The following is a 14,093-nucleotide window of genomic DNA, read 5'->3' on the forward strand; positions in this document are numbered from 1 at the left end:
ATGTCTAATCAGTTGTCTCCTCCGCAGCACCATCATGCAGAAGGCTGGCACGAGGTATGGCATTGTCAATATTGCCCCCATAATTAAATTGTAGCTTTGCAAGAAGCTCAAAACAGCAGGACAAAGGACTTAAACCTTATTTCCTCTCGCTCTTTCTCCCATAAGCTTGCCGAGGCTTGCTAGGCATTCAATGAAGACATATGGGGCAACGAAGTCTAATGCAATTCTTTAATTTTAGATTTTTTTCAAAGTAACACCCCACCACCGACCGAAAGTCTCCTCACCGGGCTCGAGGGTTGGCCGGCAGAATCACTTCCTTGCCCGGACATAGGGGCTCAGCGTCCACCACCACTCCGCCCCCCACCCCGGGCTTCTTTTGAAGCTGCTGTATGTCAATGGGTTCTCATCCCTTCAGTTTGGCTTCCACCACCCCCCTACCCCCCTGCCCCCCCCCAACCCGGGCTTCTTTTGTAGCCGAGCCCCGAACGCCTGAGTCCGGGTGAGGGAACGATTCTGCCGACCGACACTCCGACCCTTAAGGAAACATTCGGTAGTGGCATGGTACTTTGAAAAACATCAAAAATTAAAGAATTGCATTAGACTTCCAGTGTCTCCCTTTTGATTTTGAAAAAATTAAACTTCATGATGCATATTCTTTGTCTTCTTGACTCCCTCCAAAACTTTGCATAAAAACAATGGCATCTTTCTGTGCTGATTTTTTAATGTGCGCTGGTTTTTCTTAAGTACCCAGAAGGTTTTTTTGGGAGTGGTCACATACGCTGTCCGAGGAAAAATGTAAGTTGGCCAAACTTGCTTAAATCTGAAAAACTGGCGCAGACATCAGGTTACGCCCCCATGATGTAAAAAAATACTAACCTAAAAAAACTAACTGAGTTACGCTGGCACAGAAACTTAGGGGAAACTTAGATATTTGAATTTACGCCAAAAACACAGCGCAGATAACTGGTGAAAATTGAGCCCATGGTGCCTTAGGTGCGTTCACAATGATTCTGGTAGCTGCATGCATCTCATTGTATCTGGGTTTGGGTTAAGAGGATGTCCTTGGTTCCTGAGGAGCTGACACAACACCCTCCTTTGTAGGTCAAATAATAGGGACATGATGGATGGTCTTAAGATGACTGTTGGCTGAGAAACTGGCATCCATCTGACAATCCTGTGCTGAAGGAATGAACATCGATGGAGTGATACACTGTGCAGTTCATGAGGTGGAGGAGGATTTCCTGGAGTGTATTAGGGATGGTTTTCTAGACCAATATGTCGAGGAACCAACCAGAGAGCTGGCCATCCTAGACTGGGTGATGTGTAATGAGAAGGGACTAATTAGCAATCTTGTTGTGCGAGGCCCCTTGGGGAAGAGTGACCATAATATGGTAGAATTCTTTATTAAGATGGAGAGTGACACAGTTAATTCGGAAACTACAGTACTGAACTTAAGGAAAGGTAACTTCGACGGTATGAGGCGTGAATTGGCTAGAATAGACGAGCAAAGGATACTTAAAGGGTTGATGGTGGATAAGCAATAGCAAACATTTAAAGATCACATGAATGAACTTCAGCAATTGTACATCCCTGAATGGAATAAAAATAAAACGGGGAAGGTGGCTCAACCATGGCTAACAAGGGAAATTAAGGATAGTGTTAAAGCCAAGGAAGAGGCATATAATTTGGCTAGAAAAAGCAACAAACCTGAGGAATGGAGAAATTTAGAATTCAACAGAGGAAGACTAAGGGTTTAATTAAAAGGGGGAAAATAGAGTACGAGAGGAAGCTTGCAGGGAGCATAAAAACTGACTGAAAAAGCTTCTATAAATATGTGAAAAGAAGAAGATTAGTGAAGACAAACGTAGAACCCTTGCAGTCGGATTCAGGTGAATTTATAATGGGGAACAAAGAAATGGCAGACCAATTGAACAAATACTTCGGTTCTGTCTTCACGAAGGAAGACACAAATAATCTTCCGATTATACTAGGGGACAGTAGGTCTAGTGAGAAGGAGGAAATGAAGGATATCCTTATTAGGCGGGAAATTGTGTTGGGGAAATTGATGGGATTGAAGGTTGATAAATCCCCGGGGCCTGATAGTCTGCATCCCAGACTACTTAAGGAAGTGACCCTAGAAATAGTGGATACATTGGTGATCATTTTCCAACAGTCTATTGACTCCACATCAGTTCCTATGGACTGGAGGGTAGTGAATGTAACCACCACTTTTTTAAAAAAGAGGGAGAGAAAACAGGTAATTATAGATCGGTTAGCCTGACATCAGTAGTGGGGAAAATGTTGGAATCAATCATTAAGGATGAAATAGCAACGCATTTGGAAAGCAGTGACAGGATCGGACAAAGTCAGCATGGATTTATGAAAGGGAAATTATGCTTGACGAATCTTCTGGAATTTTTTGAGAATGTAACTAACAGAGTGGACAAGGGACAACCAGTGGATGTGGTGTATTTGGACTTTCGAAAGGCTATTGACAAGGTCCCACACAAGAGATTGGTGTGCAAAATCAAAGCTCATGGTATTGGGGGTAATGCACTGACGTGGATAGAGAACTGGTTGGCAGACAGAAAGCAGAGAGTCGGGATAAACGGGTCCTTTTCAGAATGGCAGGCAGTGACTAGTGGAGTGCCGCAGGGCTCAGTACTGGGACCCCACCTCTTTACAATATACATTAACGATTTAGATGATGGAATTGAGTGTAATATCTCCAAGTTTGCGGATGACAGTAAACTGGGTGGCGGTGTGAACTGTGAGGGGGACGCTAAGAGGCTGCAGGGTGACTTGGACAGGTTAGGTGAGTGGGCAAATGCATGGCAATGCAGTATAATGTGGATAAATGTGAGGTTATCCATTTTGGGGGCAAAAACACGAAGGCAGAATATTATCTGGATGGCGCAGATTAGGAAAAGGGGAGGTGCAACGAGACCTGGGTGTCATGGTTCATCAGTCACTGAAAGTGGGCATGCAGGTACAGCAGGCGGTAAAGAAGGCAAATGGTATGTTGGCCTTCATAGCTAGGGGATTTGAGTACAGGAGCAGGGAGGTCTTACTGCAGTTGTACAGGGCCTTAGTGAGGCCTCACCTGGAATATTGTGTTCAGTTTTGGTCTCCTAGTCTGAGGAAGGACATTCTTACTATTGAGGGAGTGCAGCGAAGGTTCAACAGACTGATTCCAGGGATGGCTGGACTGTCATATGAGGAGAGACTGGATCAACTGGGCCTTTATTCACTGGAGTTTAGAAGGATGAGAGGGGATCTCGTAGAAACGTATAAGATTCTGATGGGACTGGACAGGTTAGATGCGGGAGGAATGTTCCCGATGTTGGGGAAGTCCAGAACCAGGGGATAGTCTTAGGATAAGGGGTAGGCCATTTAGGACTGAGATGAGGAGAAACTTCTTCACTCAGAGAGTTGTTAACCTATGGAATTCCCTGCCGCAGAGAGTTGTTGATGCCAGTTCATTGGATATATTCAAGAGGGAGTTAGATATGGCCCTTACGGCTAAGGGGATCAAGGGGTAAGGAGAGAAAGCAGGAAAGGGGTACTGAGGGAATGATCAGCCATGATCTTATTGAATGGCGGTGCAGGCCCTACATTTTGGGGAATCTTGGAAATATTAGAGGCCCTTTCATGCTATTGTCAGTTCTCCATGAAGATAATAGGTAATTGCTTGCTCTGTCACCTTCTTGATACATCTGTACAGTACAGATCTGTACATAAAAAATCATTGTCTTTTGTATGAGAAGATAGACCAAGGCCCCGTCTGTCCCTTTCAAGTTTAATGTAACATGGCACTATTTTGAAAAAGAGCAGGGAAGTTCTCGGTGTCCTGTCCAACATTTATCCCTCAATCAACATCACTAAAACACATTGGCCGGGAAATTGAACCCATTTGCGTTGGCCGTTAAGGCTGGTTTGGAAGAAAAAAATGGCAGCCGCTTCACTTCCCTCCCACTTCCGGCACTTGTGCATTCTCTTATTGAGTGTGTTGCGTGTGCCTTTGCCTATCCTTATGTTCTTACACAGTGCTACAGCAGTGACTGCAGCATGACTGGTGGAAGGCTGCCGACTTTCAGTGGGGGACACTGCAGATGGCCTTGCAGGACGACCTCGAGGAGCTGGTGGCAGGGAGTGTGAAATTGAATGACGGTGTATCTTCTTCTTCACTCTCCTCTCCCTCTTCTTTTTGACCCATAGCTGGATTTCTTGGGTGTCTGAAATGAGGAAGGCACAAGGGTAGAGTTGTGGTGAGGGGAGTGCGGTAAAGTAAGAGCTGCAAGCTTGCACCATGTGCAGCTTGTAAACCAGAAGATATTGTGGGATGAGGGTTAAGTATGATGAGAAGGAGGATAACGTATGAGGATACCAGCATCTTGTATTCTTTCAGCCCTGCCACTGACCAAGGGCTCAGCCATGCCCCTGCCAGGAAATTTCAGCACCGTCTGCTTCAAGGTGGTGAGGTGAAGCTAGGAATGTGAGGTGTGCCTCGTGTTTGCTGGAGATTGTCGGTAGGTGAGTGATGGGTGGGAGGTTGGGGGGGTCGTACGTTGAGCAGTGTGCGAGGCTAGTGGTGCAGCTGATAGGTGATGGTCTTTGAAGATGCATTTACTGACCTTGACCACTGGTCTGAGGTCACGAAACTTCTATGGGCACTGGAGCCAGGTCCTGGGGACGATACTGCCTCGGCGGTCTGGTCCCATGTCCTTCTTTCTGGAGAGCCTCCTGGCCGCCCGTGGGTAGAGGACCTCTCTTGCAGTGTTGACTTCCTGCATAAAGCTCGAATGCTGTGTCTGAGATCCTGGGTGCCCATGCCATGGCCTGTTGAGCCATTTGGGTTAATGCTGAAACACTTTTACCATTTTTCATCAGCAGAAGGCAGCTCACCTTTTCGAAGAGAAAGCTAGCTTTAATTAAAGCTAGCCTCACTCGAATTTATCTAGATTTTCAAAAGGTCTTCGATGAGGTACACCATAATAGACCGATGAACAAGGTTCAGAGAATGCGGAGTCAGGGGACAAGTAGTAAGTAAAATGGATAGCTAGCTGGCTTCAAGACAGAAAGCAGAGCGTAAGGATAAAGGATAGCTATTCACAGTGGCAGAAGATGGGTAGTGGTGTTCCACAAGGATCAGTGCTGGGACCACTGTTATTCACAATTTATATTAACGATTTATATTTTGGAATCAGTATTAAGGAAGCAGTAGTGGGATATTTGGAAAAGAAATAAAGGCCAACATTTCATTTGCCTTCCTGATTACTTGCTGTACCTGCATATTCATTTCTTGTGTTTCATACACAAGGACCCCCAGGTCCCTCTGTACTGTAGAACTTTGCAATTTTTTTCCATTTGAAATATAATTTGCTTTTCTATTTTTTCTGCCAAAGTAGATAACCTCATATTTTCCCACATTATACTCCATCTGCCAATTTTTTGCCCACTCACTTAGCCTGTCTATATCGCTTTGCAGATTTTTTGTGTCCTCCTCACAATTTGCTTTCCCACCCATCTTTGAATCATAAGCAAACTTGGCTACATTACACTCAGTCCCTTCAGCCAAGTAAGTAATATAGATTATAAATAGTTGAGCCTCCAGCACTGATCCCTGTGGCACCCCACTAGTTACTGTTTGCCAACCGGAAACTGACCCATTTATCCCGATTCTCTGTTTTCTGTTAGTCAGCTAATCCTCTATCCATGCTACTATATTACCCTCAACCCCATGAACTTTTATTTTGTGCAGTAACCTTTTACGTGGCACCTTATCAACTGCCTTCTGGAAATCCAAATACAGCACATCCATTGGTTCCTCCTTATCCACCCTGCTCGTTACATCCTCAAAGAACTCCAGCAAATTTGTCAAACATGATTTCCTGTTCGTAAATCCATGCTGACTCTGCTTGATTGAACTATGCTTTTCCAAATATCCTGCTACTGCTTCCTTAATAATAGACTCCAGCATTTTCCCAACGACAGATGTTAAGCTAACTGGTCTATAGTTTCCTGCTTTTTGCCTCCTTTTTTAAATAGGGACGTTACATTTGCGGTTTTCCAATCTGCTGGGATTGCCCCAGAATCCAGGGAATTTTGGTAGATTACAACCAATGCATCCACTATCTCTGCAGCCACTTCTTTTAAGACCCGAGGATGTAAGCCATCAGGTCCCGAGGACTTTTCCGCCTTTAGTCGCATTATTTTACTGAGTACCACTTCTTTAGTGATTGTATTAAGTTCCTCCCTTCCTATAGCCCCTTGATTAACCACCATTGGGATGTTTTTAGTGTCTTCTACCATGAAGACTGATACAAAATATTTGTTCAACGTCTCTGCCATTTCCCTGTTCTCCATTATTAATTCCCCAGTCTCATCTTCTCGGGGACCAACATTTATTTTAGCCACTCTTTTCCTTTTTATGTACCTGTCGAATTTAGATGAGGAAAGATGGGAGGAGGCTTGAGTGGAGTATAAATGCCAGCATGGACTGGTTGGGCCGAATGGCCTGTTTCTGTGCCGTATATCTTATGTAAAAGGTGAACTTCGGTCCCCTGCTGAGCATACAGCCTGCCAGCAGTGCATTCAGCTGCAATCATTATAAATAGCAGGCAGCATGAAGCTGACTTGCTGCCTGCGCTCTTTGAATGGGGACGGGCATACCTTGCATCACGGTTTTGTGCCCGTTTTTTTGGGCTATCCAATTTCTAGGCCATTATCTAGTCATTATCGCACTGCTGTTTGTGGGTCTTTGTTGTGCGCAAATTGGCTGCCTTGCTCCTAAGTTACAACAGTGACTTCACTTCAAAAAAGTAATTGATTGGCTGTAAAGCGCTTTGATTGTACTGAGGTCATTAAAGGTGCTATATAAATGCAAGTCTTTCTTTTTTTAACTTTTTACAAAATAACTGGCATTACTAATGTCCCTATGGCACCCTGATGTCATGAAAATTAAGTGCTGTGGTAACCTCTAGAGCCACTGGCAACACCGTCCCGATAGATTTAAAGTAATTGGTAAGAGGTTTAGAAAGGATTTGAAGGGACATTTTTTCACCCAGAGGGTGGTGGGGGTCTGGAACTCACTGCCTGAAAAGGTGGTAGAGGCAGAAAGCCTCACCACTTAAAAAAAATATTTGAAGTGCTGTAACCTACAAGACTACGGACCAAGAGCTGGAAAGTGGGATTAGGCTGGATAGCTCTTTGTCGGCCGGCGCAGACACGATGGGCCGAAATGGCCTCCTTCCGTGCTGTATATTTCTATGATTCCATTACATTTTGGCTGGAGGTGAGGTTCCAGTGTGTGGCACAACTTGGTCATCGCCATTATTGTGGACCATAGGCTGTGAAGAAAGAGTTCCTCAGAAAAATTCAAGTAAGTACACCTCTGCATTCATTGGTAATTTATTTCAAATCACTGCAGGAACAAATTCTGTTAAGGACTAGTCCCTAAAGGGCATGAGGATACAGCAAAAACCCAACAAGCACAGCAGCAAGACTGGAAATGTCATTAGGGTGGAGTGTCGGGTCAGGCACTCTTTTGTTTAGTCAGAGATACATTGCTGAACCACCCTGACTGTTATGGAATGCAAAGTTCCACTGTCCCCAGTGGACAAATGTTTGACATCTAATCACATAATTGAACATAAAGGACTCCAATCACTCATTTGTTCAAACATCACAGGCATATTGTGCATGCTCTTCACTGCACCATCACGATAAATTGTGTTCATAACCCTCAAGTGCCCTTACTACAGCCTATGTCAATCTGAGTTCATGGTATCGATCAACAATTAGATTGCAGTGGGTCTCACAAGAATAGCTCAAGCACAAAACAAGGACTGCATATATAACTGCAGTAAAAAGGTGAAGGTATATTGTAATTGTAAATCACATGCTCCAGAATTCAGATAAATGTAATTATGACTCATCTTACGTTGGTGTCTATTACTCACCAGTAAAATGCAGACTTCCGTTAATAATTGTTTTATTACATATTCAGTTCAAATGTTTGTTCTCTGGACTCAAATGATCCTGTGGCAGAATTAATGTGATTGCTGTGAACTTACTTCCAGTAGGAAATGGTCGTGTCGGCAAAGATGACTGTCTTTTGGAATCAGTGGCTTGGAACGGCCCCCAGATCTCAGGCTGATCAATGACAGCTTTAAGACATGGACAAAGTCAGCCAAAAAAATTAACACAGGGCATAAATACACTGCATAAGCAATAAATGTTATAACCACTAGATTGCATAAACTCTACACTGTGTCAGATGTCCTTTGTCACAAAATTCCTTGAGTTGCAATCCCAACAGTTAAGCGAGGATTATACCAGACAGTGCTTTGCTGGAGTTTGCTGGGCCAGTGGGAGGACTACTTGGACACAGCTCGGTCACCCACCTGCCCATGCCTGCTAGAATGTCTGGTGCCTGCCCGACCATGTGGAGGGGGCTGCCCAAGTTCTCCCCCAACCATGGCCATTATATCTCTTTAGCCCCCCCGAGCAAGGAACCAATGTCCAACATTTTGAAATAAATCTTGGGGGTCGGCAACAGTTTGACCGGAGGGGGGGGCCAACATATGCCCTAGTGGAGGCAGGTAACACCATCTCCATTCACTCGGTGTACTAGCTGCCACACAGACGTTCATTCTCCAACCCCCTCATTAGAATTCTGATCTTGCACAATTCCCACCCAAACATCTATAATCGCAGATTGTGTATTTAATAAACTGCACTTTTTCTGTGAATGACCCAGTTTTTATCCTCATATGTACATTACATAAAGAAATCAATAAGATGAGAACATCAGATAAAAGTGCTTCTCTTTAGTCACGTCCACACCCTATGTCACTTCACAGCAATGCTCCACGTTACAGAGTATCAGACATTAAACTTTGTCTTCAGTGGTTTGCCTGTTATTTACTTGGGAAGCTGCACCCTCCTTATTCAAAGCTGTTCTTTCATGATTGCAATGGAACACTCGTACACTCTTTTTTTCCTTGCACCCTCAGCAGAGATCAGTGCAGATTTATCGATCAGTGCTCAGCCAAATTCCTCAACAGTGTTTATCAAGCCAAGAATGGCAGACATTAACCAGATGTGTGGCATGATAGTTAAAGCTTCAATGTCTCCCTGAAAATGTGTTTGGCAATCTTGGAGTAAGAAGAGCTGTGCATTAAAAAGATGTGACAGACAATAGTGTTCTTTACATCATCACATATGTGTCTGTACATGCAAACATATTCACTCGGTTCAAGCATGTGTGTCAAGTACCTTCTGATTTTATGCCTTCGAAAGCGGACTCCAGTGGTGGGCCAAAGAGCGGGATAAGAGATGTTGGATCCTCTGGCCCCTTCTTACTGCTGGGAGGGAAGTAGGAAGAGAAAAAGAAATGAGAAAGAACTAAGAAATAAATAGTTAGAGAAGGAGATAAAGAAAGATAAGTACAACCAAGAATCACTACATCTTGCTCAGTCTAAATCAATGCTTCTCATTAATCTTATGTTGAGGACCACAATCCCAGACAGTGCCCTTCTACTCTGAGGAATGTTCAGACATATTATACCAAGGAATGATGGATCTTGGCTCTGTGTTCAAAGTTTCACATTGTGAGCTCATGAATTAAGCCAATGTGCCATATTAGGCAGTTGTCAAGTGAAGGCCCCATTGAAAGGAATAAAAATAAACTACAAGAGGAAGAATTCCATTAAAACCCTGAGTCCTTTAGTATTAATGGAGCCCTTTTGATAAGTACTTGGTTGCTTCTAGCATTCTGTGGCTTTCTCAAATTGGAAATGAAGAGGTGGAACAACATAAATACCAGCTCTGGAAACATATAATCATGAATAGAGATATAGAGAGGGAGAAATTCAGTAGTGACCCGTTCATTGAAAATTTAGTGGCTAGCGCAAAGGATTCTGAAGTTCTTCTAAATTAGGTTTAGTGCCCCAGGAAGGAAGGGGGGAGGATGGTAAATTAAGCGCTAATGACCTCAATGGGGCGCTACCACCAGGGCGCTACCAAATTTCAGGTGACTTGCATTCAGCAATCATCCTTCAATCCTTCACACGGCCTCATTCCAGCTCTTAAAGGGGAGGTTGTATCAATGTGCAGCTGCTCATTTTCATCATTCCTAGAACTGAAGTCAACCTGAGAGCAAGTGAAACATCTCAAGGCTATTGGCTGCTCCCAATCCAAATCCAAGGGTGAGAGCTTGTCGGTTCACTGTCATCGCATTGGAGGCATTGGTGACGGTATTTACAATCTATATTAATGACTTGGATGAAGGGAACGAGTGTAATATTGCCAAATTTGCTGATGATACAAAGATGGGTGTGAAAGCAAATTGTGAGGAGGACACAAAAAATCTGCAAAGGGATATAAACATGCTAAGTGAGTGGGCAAAAGTTTGGCAGATGGAGAAGAATGTGGGAAAATGTGAGATTATCCACTTTGGCAGAAAAAATAGAAAAGCAAATTATAATTTAAATGGAGAAAAATTGCTAAGTACTGCAGTGCGGAGGGAGGGACCTGGGGTCTTTGTGCATGAAACACAAAAAGTTAGTATGCAGGTACAGGAAGTAATCAGGAAGGCCAATGGAATGTTTGCCTTTATTGCAAGGGGGATAGAGTATAAAAGCAGAGAAGTCCTGCTACAACTGTACAGGTTATTGGTTAGTCCACATCTAGAGTACTGCATACTGTTTTGATCTCTGTGTTTAAGGAAGGATATACTTGCATTGGAGGCTGTTCAGAGAAAGTTCACTAGGTTAATTCTGGAGAGGAGGGGTTGACTTATGAAGATCGGTTGAGTAGGTTGGGCCTATACACATTGGAGTTCAGAAGAATAATGGTGATCTTATCGAAACATATAAGATAATGAGGGGGCTCAACAAGGTGGATGCAGAGAGAATATTTCCACATAGGGGAAATTAAAACTAGGGGACATAATCTCAGAATAAGGGATTTAGAACTGAGATGAGGAGGAATTTCTTCTCTCAGAGGGCTGTAAATCTATGGAAATCTCTGCCCCAGGGAGCTGTGGAGGCTGGGTCATTGAATATATTTAAGGCGGAGAGAGACAGATTTTTGAGTGATAAGGGAACAAAGGGTTATGGGGAGCGGGCAGGGAAGTGGAGCTGAGTCCATGATCAGATCAGCCTTGATCTTATTGAATGGCGGAGCAGGCTCGAGGGGCCAGGTGACCTGCTCCTGCTCCTATTTCATATGTTCTTATGTAGTGGAGCAAAGGATGGAAGCGCTGTTCCTGGCAAGTGGAAGGAGGCCATTGCCCCAGGTCTTCAGGGCAATGTGGAGGTAAATGGCACAGGAGGTCTCGGTCAGTAGTGTCGTGGATGCAGCCTGACGTAAAAAATTCAACAACCTTAGTTGGGTGGTCAAGGTGAGTACATACTTCAATAGGTCCTACATACCAGCACCTGAATCTCTGTCTGTGCACACTGCGAAAAGCACCACTCCCCCACAAAACATCTGCCCCTACTCGAACTCGCATCCTCATCTCACGCCTTCACAACTATTCAACGATGGCAGGCATATCTCCCAGGCACATAGCTGGACTCTGACTTGCACACATTCCCTTCTTTTGCAGGCCAAGATGGCCCACAATAGGAGGGAGCAGCAGAGGACAGGCGGGAATGAAGCTCAGCTGCAGCAGTTCTCCGACCTGGAGGAGCAAGTGCTGCGGCTCATTGGGCCGCAGGTGGTGGGTGCCGTGGCTGGCGGAGACGTCCACCCCATTGGGGACAACAACGGTATCTTCATCCCCTCACCTTTTTTCATCCCACTTTCCCCTCACACCAGAAGGCTTTATCACTTTCCATCTCCTGATACTGTCTGCCTTTCTTGTTCCATTCCTGTCCCTCTACCCTCACCTTAACGTGAGTCTTGTGCCTGTATGCTTTCAGATAATTAGCCAGCAGATGACCAGCCTGTCTCTGAGGCCCCCACTGAGAGTGAGGAAGGAGAAGAGGAGGAGGACCCAAGCACCACATCACTGCATCTCTCACCCGCGGCTACCAGCTAAGGGACTGGCACTACGTGATCTTTCGAGGCAAGCTTAGTAGAGGGGTCAGCACTGGGTGATGCACCGGGGAAGGGCAGGCTGCAGCAAGGCCAATGGGAAAGGGGAGCTCGGGGGGCAGTACCCCGGAGGGAGAGTTCGAGCACGAGTTCTGCTGCACAGGACTCAGATGAGGACCTCGATGGGAGGTGTTCACAACAACGGTGATAGCCATGCACTCCGAGATAATAGATGCAATGGCAAGGGTGCCCGAGAGCTTATCGGCAGTGGTAAGGAACATGGAAGAGTCTGCCTCCAACATTACATAGAGCTCTGCGCAAACCATGGAGCCCATCATTTGCAGTCTGCAGAGGATGGTGGACTGCCAGAGAGACCATGGGGGCCTAGACCTCATGACATGTGTCATGGGTGATATCGCAGCTTCCATTGCAGCACAACTGGAAGCAATGCATCTTAGTGCTGTGATGCAGAGAATGGTTGCTGGCATCGAAGCTCAGACTGCTCTCATGCAGTCTCAGCTGGATGACATGCAAGCTCTGACTGCTGCCATCGTTGCTGGGTTCATTGAATGCCACTTTGGGAGCCGTGGTTTGAGGCTCGAGGTCTGGTTGCAGAAGGTGGCACACTTCTGTGACCACATCCTTGCTGAAGTGCAGCCTTCGAATACTCTGTTCCTCAGTGAAATTGATGCAGGAGAACAGCTGCCAGAATACCCTGGGAGGAGGGCAAGGCCTCCTGTTGAGAGCCCCGTTAGCCCCCCTCCCTCTCACCACATTTTGCTGTCTTTCTCTGATGGTGACGCTGGAGCATGAGTCCAGTGCCAGCACAGCCCCCATGAAACGATATAAATGTTGGACTTTCAAATCTGCCCCTCAATGCAAGTCATGAATCTTTATGAGACACAACACCCCTTCAACTGCAAATCACTCAATTCAGTCAAAACACCTGTCTGCCTATGTGAAACTAAGGAGGAACCATTATTGGCCGACTAAAAGTAAAGCAGATGTTGGCGCCTTTGAATAGCGCTCCTCCAGCTGACATCTGACTGAAACCCGACTGCTGAAGCTGTCATTGTCAGTGCCATGCACTAAACCAGGGGGCTACTGGGTCGCTGCGCACGGTGATGATGTCAGCATCGCCAGGCGCAGCAGAGCGGGATGCTACGTGTTAACTCCACCGCAAAACCCCCACTGATTTTAGTGGGAAACGCTGTTCTCGCCGCGCCAGGTCGCTGTTAGTGCCCCGCGGAGATGCAAAGTGAGCCCAATTTCTTCCCCAGAGAAACAAGAGCAGCAGGTCCAACAGCCATAGGTGAAGGGAAGGCGAGGCAAGAGCCCTAGGCAAGATTATGACTATCACTGGGCTACGCTAGGCAAAATACTAAAGGTAACAAACTTCAAAATAAAAGGGGCTTCTCAGATCATTCTGCAATTACTGTATTAAAGACATTATTCAGACAGGAAGTTGGACTAATCATTTTTATATTCATTTTAGCTTGTATTGTAACTTGAGAAAGTACAAGATACTTTCGACACATCATTTCTGAATTACAAACAAACTTTTTACTGGCTATTAATTTAGTCATAAAAACATTTCTCAAATCAATTCATTTCACGTTTGCATAGACTGTAGAATGCGAATAATAATGGGCAGGCTTGAAACATTAAGAGCCTTTGGGGCCGAAATTGCCCTCCGACCGAAAGCAGGCGCACTCACCAATCTTGAAGATTTTTCTCCACCCCAATCCATGGGGCGAAGAGCAGAACAAAATTAAGCTCTTAGTACTTGTTTTTGTTCTGGGCGGTGAAGTCAGGGCAGAATTATACGGGGAGCGGGGTAGACGTTGATATGTGTCATCAGTGCCACACTGATGCGTAGCGAGTCCCTCCTCTTCAGTTAAAGGGGAGGGCCATTGTGAACTCCTCAACCATATTAGTGGCACCCACTTGGCCACCAGGGAGGGTTTCGGCTGGGCCAGCGGTCCGGCACCCTAGAAAACTAGTTGATAACTAATTAACAGCAAGCTAAGCTGTGTTGAGCATGAAGT

The 14,093-nt window shown here is 45.2% G+C and overlaps 1 protein-coding gene across 1 annotated transcript in view; it reads right to left on the reverse strand.

Annotated features, from left to right (window-relative positions):
- Positions 1 to 14,093, reverse strand: part of sgip1a (SH3GL interacting endocytic adaptor 1a) — a 250,115-nt gene that overhangs the window by 75,463 nt on the left and 160,559 nt on the right. The window contains exons 11-12 of the mRNA XM_070886140.1: positions 9,280 to 9,365; positions 8,076 to 8,168 (exon numbers count right to left, since the gene is read on the reverse strand). Of these exons, the coding sequence (XP_070742241.1) occupies positions 8,076 to 8,168; positions 9,280 to 9,365 (179 nt within the window). The remainder of the gene's footprint in view (positions 1 to 8,075; positions 8,169 to 9,279; positions 9,366 to 14,093) is intronic.

This window comes from Pristiophorus japonicus, chromosome 8 (genome assembly GCF_044704955.1).
Source record: "Pristiophorus japonicus isolate sPriJap1 chromosome 8, sPriJap1.hap1, whole genome shotgun sequence".
NCBI lineage: Eukaryota > Metazoa > Chordata > Chondrichthyes > Pristiophoridae > Pristiophorus > Pristiophorus japonicus.